This window comes from Anser brachyrhynchus (assembly GCF_964034855.1).
Source record: "Anser brachyrhynchus genome assembly, chromosome: 25".
Taxonomy (NCBI): domain Eukaryota; kingdom Metazoa; phylum Chordata; class Aves; order Anseriformes; family Anatidae; genus Anser; species Anser brachyrhynchus.
In genome coordinates this window covers 4,859,368-4,876,295 of record NC_137718.1, presented here as the reverse complement: position 1 = coordinate 4,876,295, position 16,928 = coordinate 4,859,368, and the positions used below count along the sequence as shown (strand labels likewise).

Sequence of the window (16,928 nt, the reverse complement as noted above, 5' to 3'; positions counted from 1 at the left end):
ACTTTGCCGTCCTGCTCTGACAGGCGCTACGGCTCTTGAACAATATTTATTGTGGCTCCTTTTCTTGCTGGGTTTCACATTTCCGATGGCTCCTCGGTGGTGACGGCGGAGAAAAAGGCAGACCCTTGCTGTGATAAAGCCGTGGAGGCAGCACGAAGAGAAGCCCTGGCTCTAACCGTATCTGCCTGAGATGGGCAATTGCCACGCGTGTGCCGTGCAAGCGCGGAGCTACAAACAAGACGATGCTCCAGGCTTCATGCCCTGGTCTTATCCTCTAAGGTCATATCCACATTTCTAAGTGACTTAAATCAGCCTCTCTGCACCACCACACACAGTGCACACCTAGGAGAAGCTCCAGCAGCTTGGTGAGGGACGCGGATGCTCGGAGGAGCTCCGCACGCATCCAGCTCCCCGTCCCGGGGCACAGAGGAGCTGGAGGAGCCCGCACACCGCATCCCTGCCTGGTTCCTCTTCCTCGGCTCTGCTGCTCCCCAGGCAGGCTGCTGCTGGAGGTTAAAGAGGGACCCGACAGCTCGGTGGCACTTTATCACCGGTTGCAGGCTGTGCCGCCGTATTTCACAGCTCCTGTCATTGCAGTCCGAGTGTCGCGTGTTAAAGTGACTTCTTGCTCCATGGGGACCCAGCCTGAGGATTGGCGGCGTCAGGTTTTCAGTCTTGGCAGGGGATCCCATCCCCTCCATCCCCGGTGAAGTGTCCCAGCTGGCTGTTAGGACTGATGAGCACCTCTCTTAATTTCACCAGGCTCGGATCAGCCCTGTAAGTCTCCTCGTTAGCACCTTGAGGCAGATCTACCACATTATCAAGTTAAATACAATTTTACATCCCTTCATTCCTGCCAGCTCTGCCGGGCCGGTTCGTGGAGCAGGGGAGAGCTGGGCTTTCGCTCCAGCTGCTTCTTCACCGGCATCTCGATCACATCCCGTCAGAGCACTGCCCGTTAGCGACGCATGAGCCAGCCTCAGCCCAGGCTGACTGCTGAATTCGGGGCCAAATCCAGCGCTGGTAATTTTTCTCCCGTTTGTTAACCAGGGAAGGAGGTTCTGGGATGCCCTTGACCACACGGCAGCCCAGGATGGTCCCAGGGCACAGGTCAGGCCCTTGGCTGGGTCGGGGCAGCCTCGGCACAGCCCCAGGAGCAGCACGCCTGCCTGGCTCCTGCAGCCCCACGCTGTTTGTGCTGCTTGCCTGCTTCAAACTGGCCAAAAATGTCCAGCGCAGCACATCGCCAACACGAGACAGCGTTTTAGGGGAAATTCTCACTCCTTGCACTTCTTAGTGGGGTTCTCATTAAGTACAGCAAAACCCCACCGAGAGCAAAACTCGGGTACGTCCAAACCCAAAACCCAAACCCAAACTTGGCCCCCGAGCTCGTTTCACAACCCCCCCGCCTTCACGGCTCCTTGCTCAGGGCCGAGTTTCTCCCGCAGACCTTCCCCTGGCCGGGGGGCTTCCCCCCCTCGGGGGGCTCCCTCTCCCCCTGGGGGGGCTCCCTCCTCCCTGGGGGTCTCCCTCCCTTCTGGGGGGGCCTCTCTCCCCCTTGGGGTCCTCCCTCCCCCTCGGGGGCTCCCTCTGTCCTGGGGGACTCCCTCCTCCCTGGGGGGGCTCCCTGGGGATCTCCCTCTCCCTCCGGGGGTTCTCCCTCCGGGGGGGTCTCCCTCCCACTTGGGGGGTCTCCCTCCCTCCTGGGGGGGGGGGTCTCTCCCCCATCCCCGGGTCTCCCCCCCTCCCCGCGGTGCCAGGCTCCGGGCTGGCCGCCCCCCCCTCCCGCCCCCCCCAGCGGACGGACCGCGGCCCCGCCGTCCCCGTCCCAGTCCCGGGGCCGCCCCCGTTCCCCCCCCCGGTTCTCTCCCCCCCCCGGGGCCGCCCGGGCATTGCGCAGGCTCGGCCGGGCTCCGCACACCCCATCATGGCGCTGCGGCGGCCGGCGCTCGTCCTGCTCCTGCTCCTGCCGCTGCTCGGTGAGTCCCCGGGCACCGCAGCCGGGACCGGGGCGGGGGGGGGGGGAGCTCGTCCCCGTCCCCCCCCCCACCCCCCACCCTTCCCATCCCCCGGTCCGGAGGGCCCCGGCCCCGGAATTGGGGAAGGAGTTGGGGGATCCGGGGTGCGGGGCTCCCGGAGCGGGGAAAGGGGATGCGGTGGTGCCGGGGGGGAGGATGGGGGGGAAAGGGGGAGGTGGTGGCCTGGTCCCCCGGGGATAAAGGGGATGGGGTGTGCTGGTCCCGGGGAGGAGGAGGATGTGGTGTCCCGGTCCCTGGGAAAAAGGGGGTTGCGGTGCACCGGTCGCGGTTCCGGGGAAAAGTGGGGGATGCGGTGCCCCGGTCCCTGGGAAAAAGGGGGCTGCGGTGTCCTGGTCCTGGGGAGAAGGGGGGATGCTGTGCCCCGATCCCGGGGAGGAGGGGGGGATGCGGTGCCTGGTCCCTGGGAAAAAAGGGGAACGTGGTGCCCCGGTCCCGGGGAGAAGGGGGGATGCAGTGCCCCCATCGTGACTCCAGAGAGAAGGGGGGGATGTGGTACCCAGATCCTGGGGAGAAGGGGGGATGCTGTGCCCTGGTCCCTGGGAAAAAGGGGGATGCAGTGTCCCGGTCCCTGGGAGAAGGGGCGAATGTGGTGCCCCAGTCCTGGGGAGAAGGGGGATGCTGTGCCTGATCCCTGGGAAAAAGGGGGATGCGGTGCCCCGATCATGATTCTGGGGAGAAGGGGGGAATGTGGTACCCAATCCCTGGGAAAAAGGGGGGATGCAGTACCCCGATTGCGGTCCCAGGGAAAAGGGGCAGGGAGATGCGCTGCCCTGACCCCGTTCCCATTCCTGACCCCAAGAAGCCGCGGTGCTGGAGGCAGCGGGGCCGGGCGAGGGGCAGGAGGAGGCTGCAGGAGCCCAGCTCAGCGAGGAGCGGGTCGAGGGCTGAGGGTGCCAGGAATGTGCAGCCTCGGCAGGCAGGCAGGGCGGACACTGGTCCCTATTCAAGCCCAGGCACAGGCGCCTATTGTTCCGGGGGACCCGCATGAATGTTTGCAGTTTTAATTGCAAAAACATTTGCTAATTCCGCTCAGGAATGAATTCGGGCTCATTTGTTGTCTGGCTATTAATAGTGGGGGGCTGAGGAGGGGGACAGCAGCCGGTGGGCTCGCGTCGCCCTCCCCCCTTCCAGGCAGGCGGCAGAAGGCAAAAAGGGATGGAGCAGGGTTAGGGTGACAATCAGCAACTGATTTGGAAAGTTCAGCTACTGAAATACACCGGGCTGTGCACGGGTGTGCACAGACACACAAATAACTGTGCTGGGTCAGCTCAAGCTTGACGTGTGTTGAAATATGTCAAGCGTCTTATCTAAGGGTAAAACAAAATGATTCTTTAACTCCAAATGATTTGTAGAGCCTTTGGGGCCTTGAATGAAGTGAGATTTGGGCACTATTACCCCAAAAATGAAAGAAGTGACTTAGACACTCGGGTGGAGTATCCCCAGGGGATGAGGAGCTGGTCCTGCTCTGCACTCCAGGGTCTGTTCACTCACTTCGCTGTGCTTTGTAGCTGAGCAGTTTCAGCAGGAGGAATTGTGAGTACCTGATCCTGGAGCATCACACTCTTCCAGGTCCTAACTTTGGATTCAGATGCTCCATTTGAATGCGAAAAATGTCAGACTTCACACAACTTTTCCTTACGGTTGGGCTGCAAGGTAGAAAGGTACTTCATTTCCTTCCCCTCCTGTGTGAGCAGTGCTGAAGTGTCCTGTTGAATCTGGCCTAAATGCAGCGAGACTGGAAATGAACTACAGATAGTTCTGCATTTATTTTGACAGACAAAAGTTGCTAAATACAGCCAAACACCACTAGTTTCAGGCCTCTGCCTGAGAGCATCTCTCAGTCGAGTAGCAGGCTTGCTCCCAGTTTTATCACAGTGGGTTCTGGCTGCATTGGCATGCCTCCCCCTGCGATGGTTTCCATCTGTTTTCGAATCTGGGGTCATAAGCCCTGAGGAGCAGAGAGAACCAAAGCTGAGAATAAAAATGCTCGTTCCACTACACTTGAGTTTACATAGTGGGGGCATCCCGCTACGTTAAGGTGAGGCTGTCAGCAGTGTGTAAGATTAAACCTGTACTGAAGCTGGTGCTGGATAGTCCCAGAGGACTGAGACTGTAAGGATGCATTTGATGCCAACTGAGTAGTTAAAAAAAAAAAAAAAGGCAGAAAAGGAAGCTGACAAGGCTAACAAGATGCTGTGATCCCAAACTGCAAAACTGCTTTAGAAATTTAAGGTGTTTCTTAGACTGCAAGCATTGTAGAGCAGGGATTGCCTTCTCTTGATCATGGCCTTAAAACTTTGCCATGAAACTGAAGCCAGTGAAGCATGGAGCAGTCAGTGCGTACCCTGCTCTAGGCACTAAAAGCATCTAAAGATTCTGCACATCAGGGAAATGCCATGGTCATAATTATACCAGCGGAAGTTATTGGCGTCAGTGATGGAAAGCAGGGCTTAGAACTGACATCAGTGTTAAGTCCTGCCTCGATGGCTCTGGTGCAAGCTTTCCCCTGGAAATCAACATGTGGAGTTTGAGGGTTTCATGTGTTGGACTGAGGGCAGAACCATGGAGCCCTTCCCAAAATTCTCAAGTATTTCCTGATAAAAATAAAACACGTTGATCATTTATAGCACATTTCACTTTTAAAGTTCAGTGTATTCAAATCTTACCTTGATTTAATTCTGATTTTTGCAAGAGACTTTTCCGAACTTACAAAGTAGAAGTACTTTTTTTTTTTAATATATATGAAGTCCATCTGTCCCAGCCACCAACAACTGTTCCGAGTCAGCTGTCAGTGCCAAAAATCACTTGGTGGAAATGTAGTTAGCTTTCTTGCAGTTATGATAAGTTGCTTGTTGTCGTTTTCTGATGGGAAGTATTTGCAGTATTGCTTTCTTTTCAACAGGCAGTAAAAAAAAAAAAATCAGGACAAATAGCTCTGAGAGCCATGCCAAAATGAGATGCTTAATAACCTCTTCAAAAAAATTCTTAGGAAGGGCTTGGTGTTCCTATTCAGGCAAGCAATATCTGGCATCACCACCAAAGAGTACTTGGATCGCATCAACTTTACAGCTGTTGACAAAGAACGTGACACCAGCACATTCCCTCTTGCTCTGAGTATTTCAGAGAATTACTTGGTTACTGAAGCAGAAGCAGATTCAGAGAATAAAATGTGGGATTTTTGTGAGGAGAAAGAGCTGCGGACAGAGATGTTGCCCCAGTCATGAACTTCAGTTCTTTTACTGGCCTGTTTATTTTCCTTGTGAGAGTTGTATCCTGGGTCTCTTGGCGTGCGTGCTGGGGCTGATTTTCAGTTATCTGTCCGCACACTAAGGATTTGCACCAGGAACACACGTTGAATTGCCAAAACTCACCTAAACAAATAAATAAAGCGGAATGAGCTGCATTCAACTCCACAAACAAGGACAAAAGCTGCTCTGCATAATGGCTGTGGGTGGGCCTGCTTCTGGGTCTCCTGCCAGTTTGCCCCCATCTTTTGCCAGCTCCGAAGGGTTACCCCCCACTTGCTCACGCTTTCCCTGAAGCTCCCTTGGATTATTATTTAAGTTTCGCTTGCAGATTGCGCTCGCTGCTTTATCGCTCTGTGCGATGAGTGGCTGGGTGTTGAAGCAGAACTGGCCTCCCAGTTGTATATTTAGAGCTAATGCTTCACAGTTGATTGCATCAAGCCCTGATGATCCGGAGAAGGTTCGTGAACTCCTGAAAGTGGTGGGAGGGAGTTAGCAAGGGGGAAATTTCCACAGCAACAACAAGTATTTTTCAGGATCCTAAGTCCTCAGGAGTTCTTTCCATCAAAAACAAGAGCATGCGTTGCAAACGTGTCCCTCAACAGGAAGAAACAACTACTCTGTGCATAAAAGCTGGTGGCCTGCTTTGAAACTGATGTTTATATATTAAAAAAAGATGAATTCACGATATGAAATTAATTAGGATAATTACATTCTCAATCTGGCTTCTCCATCAACTGGAATATGAACTGCAGGATCTTTTTGCAATTGATAAGGGATGTTTGCCCTCTCTCTGAACCCCCAGGGAGTATCACATTTTAATAAACACAGGACCAAAACCAAAATTCAACCACTAAGTGTCAGCTCCATGTAGTGGAGGGTGTGTACCGTGCAACAAAACCCATTCCTTTGCTGAGTCAGCACATGGCCTAAGAACCATTTAATGTCTTTAATTGCACTAATGAATGTTCTGGACTTAGTCTTAATTTTCCACCCAAAGGGGTTGGATTACTGTGTGGGTACGGTTTAGTCAATAGCTGGGCTTGGGGCAGAGGAAATACCTGCTGGGTTTCAGTTCTTGTACTGCAAATGAGAGTTTTCAGTAGTTAGAAGCAGAAGAAAAATTAAAAAAAATAAGAAAAGCCTTGACTTCTTTTTGGATGGAAAGCTCAGGCCTGTGTTTTCTTACTCCCCTTCAGAGTGCTAATTCCCTCGGTATTAACTTGAGATTAGAGGCATTGTCTGGAGAGGCTAAATCTTGCTAGAGACTTAACAGCAAACGGGTCTGTCCGTGGGGAGCAGGACAGCAGCACTCCGAGGACTTTGAATGTTGGCCTCTAGGATAACCAGCTCCTCACAAACTTCTGCTTCTCATTTCAGATAAGTGGAGGTCAAGCAGGCTTTCCCTGGGGATAAACGTGGAGGGAGGTGTATATTAAAGATGTCTCCTGCACAAGACTGGCCAGCTGAGGTTGTGCTGTCACTTCTAACTCAGCAGTAGCTACCTTTGATTGCCTCGCTGCGTTTCATGCTGTAAGAACCCTTTGTGTGACTCCCCTGATGAAGTTCAGCTGTCTAAAGCACAGCTTGGAAGTGCAAAGCCAGTAAGACAGCTGCATAATTGAGCTGGTGCCCAGTCCTTATTAGAGCAGCATCCTAAGCTAGGCCTTCAAAATGCTTAGAGAAAAATACTGATACGGAGAGAAGGAGGTCTAGAGAGGGTGTTCCTCTGCAGTGCTAAAGAGGCTTGTGAAAGCTGCAATGGGTACTGAAAGAAATGGTGTTAGGTGTTGAGAAGCAGCTGGGCATATTCCAAACTGTTGGTGGGGAAAATGCAGCAAATGCAGGAGATTTTTTTTTCTTTTTTTCTTTTTTTTTTTTTTAATAAATGGAACTTGCAAAAATAAATAGATTTTAAAAATCACCTCTGCAATTTCCCCTGCCCCTGAGAGCCCAGTCGAGGTAGGATCCCCATGAACCGACCTGCAAACTGGTGACAGCCATCAAATGGGAGTCCAGCCAACACGGGGTTGACATTAACTAATTAAAAGCAGCTATGTACATGCTGTAACTTGACAGCCCACAGGTACTTGAGATAAGCTCGAAATATTAATGGGAATTGTTCTGCTGTGCAAGAATCACTTGTCAGTAAAAATAATATAAGGTATTGGGTTGTGTCGTGCCCCGCTTGTGGGATGGAGCACAGGGCTTAACAGAGTCCGTTACAAGGGGAAATGAAGGTTTCAGTGCAGTAATAGATGAAGTAGATGAAATTAAATTCTGTTCAGATAATGCTTTAGGTTTTGTGTTGTTTTTTTTAAAGTCATAAATCCCAGGGATTTCAGAGTTAAAGCCAGAATACATCCTAACCTTCCCCCATCAGTGTACCTGATTAGTACACCACAAATGTAAGATCAGCAGGTTTCTAGAGTCCTCTTAATTCATTTGGAAACAGCTGCCTCATTTGAAGACAGTAAAACTTTAAAACTGTGCCAGGGACTTGCCATATCTTTGGCATCTAGCTAAAAGGTACCAGTCGACAACATTCAGCAGGATTTCAAGATTTTTGAGCACACTATTTAAAATATATTTGGGTGGCCTAGGTAAGATTTTCTGCTGAGCTGCAGAAATCCACTGAAATCTAAGGGGATTTGTTCCCATTACTTGGCTGTGCTTTTAACACCCTTGGCCGAAAATCCCCACATTAGTAACCTTTGGGGCAATTCTTTGTGTAGTGGCCAGCATTTTACAGGTGGGAAGTAACTTGGGGCACTCTGTTATAGAATCTGTTTGGGAGGGAGGGAGGGAGTACAATATTTCTAAAAATTCAGGTCCATTGAAAGCACCTGAATTTTCTGCTCACTCTACCTGAGACACCCAATCCACTTACCGTTTTTGACAGTCTTACCCAGCATGTCTCAAGATGTATAACTGTTATAAGGCTTTATCCTGAAGTCCTTCAGTGGTTGCTGAAGTAGCCCATAGTATTGTTCTACGTATCTAAAGAAAGTCAGAATTTTTGTTTTGTTAGCAATAACAAAAAAGACTGGCAAACGATGCCATAGAAGGGAGCTGTTTGGTGAAACAAGGCTTACCTGTTACTACAGCAGGGTATGGCAGTCCTGCCTTTTGCTCCCAGCAGAAAGGTTCCTGGCACGTTACATCTCTCCTGATGGCTCTGTGCTGGCTCGCTCAGGGCTGCTCAAGTGGAGGTGGTTGCACAGCTGAGAACTTAATGGTTTTGTCTGGACGTAGATGTACAAGGCTCTGCTAGATGTACAAGGTGTAGTACATGGATGTACAAGGCTCTGGCTCTTTGGGCCAAGATCAGACTTGGAGACAATATTTTTGTTTTGCTATGACACTATCCTTGGACGACAAAAGCCTTAATAATATGCTGCTGCTTTTACCTGCATTCCAGTAGCACGTATGGCTTCTGTTCATGTATCAGTGTGTCTTTGCATTGTGCTGTACAAAAAAACCTCACTGCACCAATTGGTGTCCTCATTCAGTGAAAGCTACCAAAGGATGAATTCATTGTGCTATTGGGCTGCCATAAAGCTTAAGAGAATTCCTCAGAGTATTGCATGAGAACGGCTGCACGAACAGCTCTTGAATCACGGCAGTGGACAGCACTGAGCGTCCACGGGGAAGGCAGCTCTGCCATGTACCCAGAGGATCCATTAAGGAGGCTGCTGCCTGCTAATGGACTTCCTCCTGGGGCGCTTTGGCTGCTAACACTCTCTTGAATGATTTCCGGGAGCTTACACAGTTAACGGCAGGGAAGGTGTTGCAAAGCCCTGCAGTTCTTGCTGCTTCTGCAAAACAGCTTTTATCCCGAAAAGGATCTTATCAACAGCTATTTTTAATGCACGCTTAAACCTTCGCTTTAATCTTTTTCTTCTGCATTGATCTCTGCAAAAGCTTGAAGATAAACATTTCTTCATACCCACCGTGGTGTTCGGAACGAGGTATTTTTAGAGCCTGGAAAACATCCGTCCCGTCGGGGCGAGGTTGTCTGCATCAGTAACGTACCTTAGGAGAGGAAGTCCCAGCTCCGCGCACAACAATGCCTCGTACCTCTGCGGCAGCCCTGCTCCGTGGGAGTCACCCATGCTCGGAGGAGTGGGTTGGTTCTGTCGAGGTGTTTAGAGACCAACAACCAAGGTAAAAGGAAAAAATACAGCTCCTTATCAGCATGACTGATCTGTGTTCTGCTGAGAGGGATGGACACACATGCCATGAAGGCTCCTTGTTGATCTAGGAGCTCCCACAACAGACGAGGTGCTGCTCCGTATCCTTCTTTGCTCTTAGCTACTCTGCTGAGATTGCAGGTAATGCAGTGGTGGAGTTGGTCTGGTCTCTCAGGGAGCGAGGAGGCAATGGCATATCTCCATTCCTGTGCACCAGCAAACAGCTATTAGTTGGCTACAATTCAGTCAGCGCTGATGGAGTTGCCTTTGAACTGGAGATGAAAGCCAGGGTGCCTTGTAATCGCCTCCTGCATCTCCTGGGTCCTCCCTCAAGCAGCCCTGGCTATCAAGCTGGTGAACGTCCTTACGTACCTGGCATTTTCCCTTTGCTTTAGCCAGTTCTCAGCATCCCATAAATAACAGGGCAGTGCGGAGCTCTGCCTGCCAAATCTGCCTTGTGCGTGCCGGAGGGGAGGTTAACCCAGGTACGAACTTCTCTCTTCTTCCCTCAAAAATTCTCTGCTGGGCCTGGCCAAACAGCTGTCCTTGCCCACAGGCGCTGCACGCTCTCCCACACAGGGCAAGATAAGCCCTTTGAAGTCAGCATTTTGGCTGGCAACAGCTTCTGAGGCGCTCCAGTGCCCCCCTCTCCCCGCTACCAACTGCATCTTGGGTTCTCCATCCCAACAGCTGAGCTGCGATCAGGGCTGGTGAGTGCAGGGCCGGATTGCTGGGGCATTGCCAGGGGCCAGAGGGAATTCGAGATCCCAGTTCGTTTGTGGTGGTCCGTGAGCACGGCAGGAATTGGGAGCTCCTTCCCGAGGCTGCAGCAAGGCGTGCTTGTCGCCCACCAGCAGCCCGCGGCCGGTCCACAAGAGCGATTGTTCTGCTCGCCAGGAGGATCGTGGCGTTCTGCTGCAGGCTCCCCGAGCCTCCTCTTTTCGCAAATATTTGGAACAGACTCTCTTTGGCAGCTCTGACAGTTTGACTCAGCTGCTAAGCATAGACAAAGGCGGGGACCCAGCTTCAGCGTGATAACAAGTAGCTCTGGGAAGAGAGGAGATGAGGGTCAGGTCCGGAGGTGAGGCAGCAGACTTACCCCTTACCTGTCGTTAAGGGAGAGGCTCAGAGGACTTGTTGGAGCTGGAGCTGGTTGTGTGCAGCAGTTCTGCCCGCAGCATGTAAGGGGATCCCTAACCTTCTTGGCTGTAGCACTGCACAGTCTTGAAGAGTGTGTTTTTGGAGCTTCTTGTGGTCTAGTGACAAACATGACAAGTCTGGCTGCCTAAATACTTCCCAAGAGCCTTTCAGTTCCTGGCTCATGCTCGGTCACTTCTGAGACACACATGCCTCAAGTCTCACATCTGTCACTCAGCTTCACGTTCTTGACATGAGGCAAAGTTTTCTTTGCTACAAAGACTTCCCTCTTCTCCCTCCCTCCCCGGTTTCCTTTCTGTATCCCTCATTGAGAAGCAATATCTCCTTCAAAGAAATGCCAGGGAACCCATTTGCAGAATTTACAGCTGCTTCCCAAGGCTTGAGTATCCTCCTCTTTAGCAGCAAGCTGCTAAGCATGTTCTTAAGTGGGAAGATAAGTGGTGTTATGATCCTTTCATCTTCTAGCTCAGAGCAGGCTGGAGATAACTGATAAAGGGATGACAGCGAGGAAGATGCATAGGCACCTTTGGATTTAATTCCTACTTTGCAAGGCAGTCTTTAAAGCACACTTCTGGTGCGAACACAGGCTGGTAAAATAAAGCTGGTCCTTCCTTTCGCAGCATATGTCTTTTCCTCATGGCTCTGAGCAGATCCCCTGTCTGTGCCAGCAGAGCCCAAGCAGATAAGGTGCAGAGGCAGCTAGGTCTCTTCAGCGTCCTGCTTCTCGTGGGCTTGGTTTGAGGCGTCAGGCTGGGCTCTGGCACCGGCAGCTGGAAAACAGGGATAAAAAACAACATGACCTGGGATCTGCTAAGGGAAACTAGGGCCTAGATAGTCCAAAGCGACTGGTGATCTCCGAGGCACTGCCTGACATGTTTTGAAAGGGAGCTGACCCACAGGGCAGCCCTTTGACGTCTTTTGAAATCACACTACTCGAGGCATCTCAGACCGGCTTTTCAGAAACGGAGGCTCCCCAGCTCATTACTTACTTTAAGACTGTCTCTAGATGTTATTTCGGCTGGTGATTTTGTTTCCACTTCTTTTTTTTCCCCACAGCCGTCCTTTGTGGATTTGAGCTGTACCTTAAACAGGGATGCATCTGCAGTAAGGGAGGAGCAGTCTTGCACGTGATGGGCAAAGATGCATTCCTGTGCTCTGAGTCTGCACGGGAGCATACATCAGCGACAGCTTCACGGTGGGTGGGAGTCTTCAGACCCCTCTTTAACAGACTGTGCATTCAGCTCCAGAATTCCTGGTTGAGTCCCTCGTCTGCTGGCTGAAACAGGTGGCTAGCACATGCCTGCAAGGGTCTTTACTGGGGATGGTCTTCGAGGTCAGCTGCATCCAGCCCACATTCCAGCTGAGTCCCTGTACCTCAGCTTCTGGCCTGGCTGGCTCCGGGCCACCCAGCCCAGAGGATGCTAACCACGGCACGCACGCTGCTTGTCGAAAGCAAACCACTTGAAAGCAGCACGTCTGTGGTCCTGGCTTGTGCCAGCCTGCTGCATTTTCCTCCGAGGAAATAAGGAAAAGCGGTTGGGGCAGAATGTGTCAAAAGCTTAACACCACCTTCGGGGCGCATGCACAGCCTGCTGGAGCAGCCGCTGCTCATCCCACATCCAAGCCAGAGGAGACCAGCAAGCGGCAGGAGATGCTGTTCCCCAGGTAGCACATACCACGGTCTCTACTGGTAGCACTGCAGGTGAAGTTTGTGAGCTGCTGGGCACGCGACGCCTGGGAACGTAGGTAAAATTGAGTTAATTGAGTCAGGGTCTTGGCAGGGGTTTTGGCACAGTTTGTAAGCAAGCATGATCCAGAGGAGACAAGCACTGAGAAGACCACATCCAGGTGCTGCCACTGAGGGCCTCCAGAGGTGCCGTAGCTACCCTAGCTAGAGCCTTGCTCTTTCTAAGCACCTAATCCTGTCTCCTCTATTGTGTTAAGCAGAGACGTCCACTCCCAGCATTGCATGCTCTGCATGGTGGCAAGTCTTCTACAGACCAGGCTAGAAACCTTCCCACAGCAAGTCCCTGCTTATCTGCACGCCGAGCCTCTGCTTCGTCTGGGGAGCTGCTGCACAGCTGAGCGGTGCTGACTTTTCTGCCCTAGAGCTCTTGCGTCACAGCCCAAAGTGTGAACAGAGGCCACAGCCTCCCTCCCAAATCAGCCCCCATCGCCTCTGCACCTCAGTGTTACTCAGCACTTTTTCACTGACAGGGAATTAAGTAGGATTTCTAGGTCATTGTGGGCCTGTCAGGAGGAATCGTCTCCTTTAGACCTCATTAGCAAGGCTTTCTGCAACACCAGGCTTCAGAACAATTGCAGCCTGGTTCCCTAAACACTGCCTAATGAGACAGAGCTGTTAGCAGCAGTTTGCTAAATAAAGGCTGTTTCTGCCTGAGACAGAATAAAGCCAGACTGGATTTTCTTAGCTGTCTCTCACACAGAAGGTATTTCAAAAGACCCTTATTATAATAATGAGCTAGATGTTGCTGTTGTGGAGGCTACGCAGGGCCAGGGCTGGATGCTAGTGCCAGGTGCTTCCCCAAATGTGCCTTCAAGTAATTTGTGCTCGAGTGACCTAAAAGCCTCTCCACCTCCATTAATGCTGTTGTCGCCCCTTTGGGTTCGAGGTATCTTGAGCATTTACCTGAGCTCCTGTGACTTCATCCCGCTCAGTGACTTGCTGCCTCGTGGTGGACAAGCTGCTTGTAGCTCTTGGTGACTTCAGTTTCCCTGGGTAGCATAGGATCTTTGATCTCTGGTTTGTGGCACAGTTTGCTCAGCGTTCACACAGACAGCTTTGGGGAGGTAAGGGGTCCGTGGAGCCAGGCTTCAGGTCCGTTCAGAACGTGTCTGTGCAGCACCTGATGCGCTGCGGACCTCAGACCTGGCTGGCTCTTAAAACTGCTGCAAAGCCGCTTGCTCGGGATGATAAGCAGCCCTCACGTTGCAATCCCTTTTCAAGCAGAGAACTGCGTCTGAAACAATTGATGGCAGCACAGCCACCGGCTTGCCCTTTAGTGGATTTTTGCAGCGCAGCACTCTGTCTCGTCCAATTTCAGACGAATGCAGCGTGCTGGCAAGCTGTACGCCACGTGCTGCACAGCAGTGGGAGAGCCCCTGTGCATCACTGCCTGCTCCAGCCCCAGCAAAGGTCTGCAGAGAAGCTTGCTTTCCTTTACATGGTTGCTTTTCAAAGGATGTTTGCAGATTGCTGATAGGAGGCAGGTGAGATTTCTGCTTGTACCTGGATGCTGAGCAGAAAGAACGTGGGTCCTCCATGAGTAGCATGAGGCCAGGTGACTTCTGGTGATGGTCCTGTAATGAGATTTTTCATCCTCTCTCTCTTCCTGTTCTCAGAAGAGCTTGGATTAAAGATGAACTCTGAAGCACGATGGGACGGATCTGCCTGCCTCTGGCTGGAGCAGACACAGGAGAGCCGGGGATTATTACCTGGCCAGTTTGTAGGTGTGTTTGAAGTGGTGCTTTGATGTGGCAATGGGAGTTGATGGAAGGTAAATGGTGTCTAGACAGGTTTTTCCTCGCTCTGTTGTTGTTTCTGAAGCAGCAGAAGCAGTGCCAAACAGGCTGAACAGCTCCGGGATGCAAGAAGCAGGGCTATTTCTAGAAAGACAGAACAATGGCTCTTTAGGAAGATCCAAACCAGTTCTCACTGAACCCCTGTCAAACCCGCTGCTCTTCCGTGCCCTGCACACTGCCTGGGTCAGTTAATTGCAGCAAGATGCTGGTGGGAGCGAGCGAGGGGAAGCCCAAGAGGTAGCCAGCACATCTCCAGGTGAGCCGGCGTGGTGGTGAGGTACAGGAGAGGTTGATTAACCAGTGCCCTGGCCAGCACGGGTGGGAACTCAGGAGGTGAGCTGGTTTTGGCAGCATTTGGAGAGGGATCAGGCTGACTGTAGTAGCAGTGTGCTAGGACTCCCTCAGTGTGCTTGGTGGGATGCTGCCAGGATTTAGTGCCCGGCAGAGCTGGCCTGGCTGCCCAGTAACAACTGCAGCCAGTGGTTCAGCTACACTGGGAGGGGAAGAAGAGGCAGGCCATGATCTAGAGAGACTTGTCGCTGGCTGGCAAGCTGTGCTTTCAGTGCTGTCTTGGCTCCAATGTGCCATCTCCCCCAGGCTGTTAGGGAGGGGAAGTGGAGACTGCATTCAAATGCCTATTGTCTGTCCTTCAGCTGGGAGCAGAGCCAGAAGAGAGAGAGGCTCTGGCAGCATCTGATACAGGGGGCAGATGTTAGGGGAAACATACTCATCCATAAAACGCTGTCGCTGGGATTTTCAAGGGAGCCACAAAGGTTAAGTGCCCGTGTTTTGGAACGTGTACATGAAGGTCGCAGAGAAATCCTGGGCTCCTGGGATCCTTGCTAGGCTTGGAGAAGGTTTTTGAAGGTTTTTTTGAAGGGATGAGCCCTCATGCAGCATCTGTGGGCTGTCCCAGGTGAATGCTATTCTCGGGCCCATTTGTTTAAGCATAGCCGGGGAGAAGGGCAAAGGTGCAGAGAGCCAGATTTAATCTCCTGTGGGGGCCTTCAGAGGTGTTTAGCTCTTTGAGTTCAGCCTGGCTCCCTTCTCTTGTAGCCAGCTGCCAACTTCTGCAAGCACGAGCTGAAAGTAGAGTATTTCCTGACCCTGCCTGTCCTCTCCCTTCACCCCTGCCAAAGCAGGGCTCGGCCACAGGTTTCAAGCAGAGCTGGAAACTTGGCGCCGAGGCAAGGAGCAGAAAAGAACCCAGCTTGCTCTCCTCTGTCTGGGTTGGCTTCTGTACTGCTGCGGGGAGTACAAATATGTTCCCAATCTGTTTGCTTCACTGACATGACTCCAAGACACACAGGCAACAGATACACTGACCAAGAAGGGGCCATTGTTAGAGGGACCTCCTTGACTGTGGCTCTGCTGTAAGCAACTGACCGCTGCAGCTCCGCAGCGCTGGAACGCAGCCTCCCCGTGTCTCATCCGCACCACTGAGAGCGCCCAGTCCCCCAGGGACCCCCTGCACATTAGCAGGGGTTCAGTCCTGCTTTACTCGATTTGCCCACCTACGTGCCCCGATCTGGCTTTTTGATTTAAATGCCCGTCTCTGGCAGGCTGGTATTAAATCAAGCCGCAGATTAAAGAAGTTGCAGTCGTTGCTTCCCTGTGAACCGTCCCTTTATGTTAACTGCTGCTTTGCTAATTGCACCCAGGCAGACATCCAGAGCAGGCAGAGAGCTTGCTCTGCACTGGAAGCTGGGGAGCCAAGGAACTGATGAACAGGTTAGCATTTTGGCTAAGGAGGAATAAGGGCCCCAAGAGAAAAAGAGAAGAGGAAGGGAGTTACCTCATCGGCTTCCAGCAGCCAAGGCAGGGTTGTCCTCCAAGAGGTATTTCCTTAAGCTTTATCCAGTCCGAATTTAGTTGCAACTTTTATGAACAATAAAGGCTTCCACTGTTTCCCTTGGAGGACCTGGAAGGAATCCAAATAGATTTTAGTGCTGCGAAGCAGATCCTGTTATTAATGTCAGCCTAATAATTTCTTTCCATCTCCTTCCCACCTTTCTTGCCATTCATACTCTTAAAAAGCCTACAGACAGTTATCAAGTCCAGTCCACCCTCTACTTTAGCTCCTTCTTAAATTACAGACAGAATTGTAACCCTGCATATGGCTTTTGGGTCTCTGAGAGCATTTAGTGTCCCTGTACCAGACTGGTTTGCCTCAGGAGAGGCCTGGCAGCTCCACATGTAAACCCCAAAACCAGCAGAACAGTGAAATGGGGCTAAGCTGACCTGGGGAACAGCACGTGGCCAGGAACGCGCTTCCCTGCAGAGCAGCAACCCTTCCGCTGCTGGGCCTGTGGCTCTGGGAAAAGGACCAGGGCTCAACTGGGAGCAGTCGGCTGAGAAAATTCTCTGCTAAAAATAGCTGCGAGATATGTTTAAGGAGAAAAACAAGTCAGGGTCTGGGAGAAGTTCTCGGATATGTGGCTCACTCAACTCCCCCAGGACAAGGAATCTTTGAACCTCTCTGGCCGAGCCTCATTTCTGCTCTGCTAAACAAGCTTGCTCTGGTCAGGAATCCAGGTTGGGACAAGGCAGAAGGGCTTTCCTCCTCCCTCTTTGCTCTGACGTTGCCTTACTTTCCTCCTGCTTCTGCTGCTAATGTGTGCCAGCATCTTCCTAGCAGTGCTCTCTCTGCATCTAGTTTCTCATCTTTGTCTGTCAGTGACTTCATTTGGGCTACCTTTAATTCCTGATGCGCTTCCTAAGGAAATCTCTGTTGAACCCTGCAGCACAAC

The 16,928-nt window shown here is 51.7% G+C and overlaps 1 protein-coding gene across 2 annotated transcripts in view; it reads left to right on the top strand.

Moving 5' to 3' along the window:
• The first annotated feature begins 1,889 nt into the window (after window positions 1-1,889).
• JAM3 (junctional adhesion molecule 3) overlaps window positions 1,890-16,928 on the top strand; it is a 33,289-nt gene continuing 18,250 nt past the window's right edge. The window contains exon 1 of one of the 2 annotated variants that reach the window (XM_080568100.1): window positions 1,890-1,979. In XM_080568100.1, coding sequence (XP_080424226.1) covers window positions 1,928-1,979 — 52 coding nt within the window. In that variant the 5' untranslated portion in view covers window positions 1,890-1,927. Of the gene's footprint in view, window positions 1,980-11,760; window positions 11,831-16,928 lie in introns of those variants that run through there. The other variant, XM_080568099.1, reaches the window with a different exon arrangement.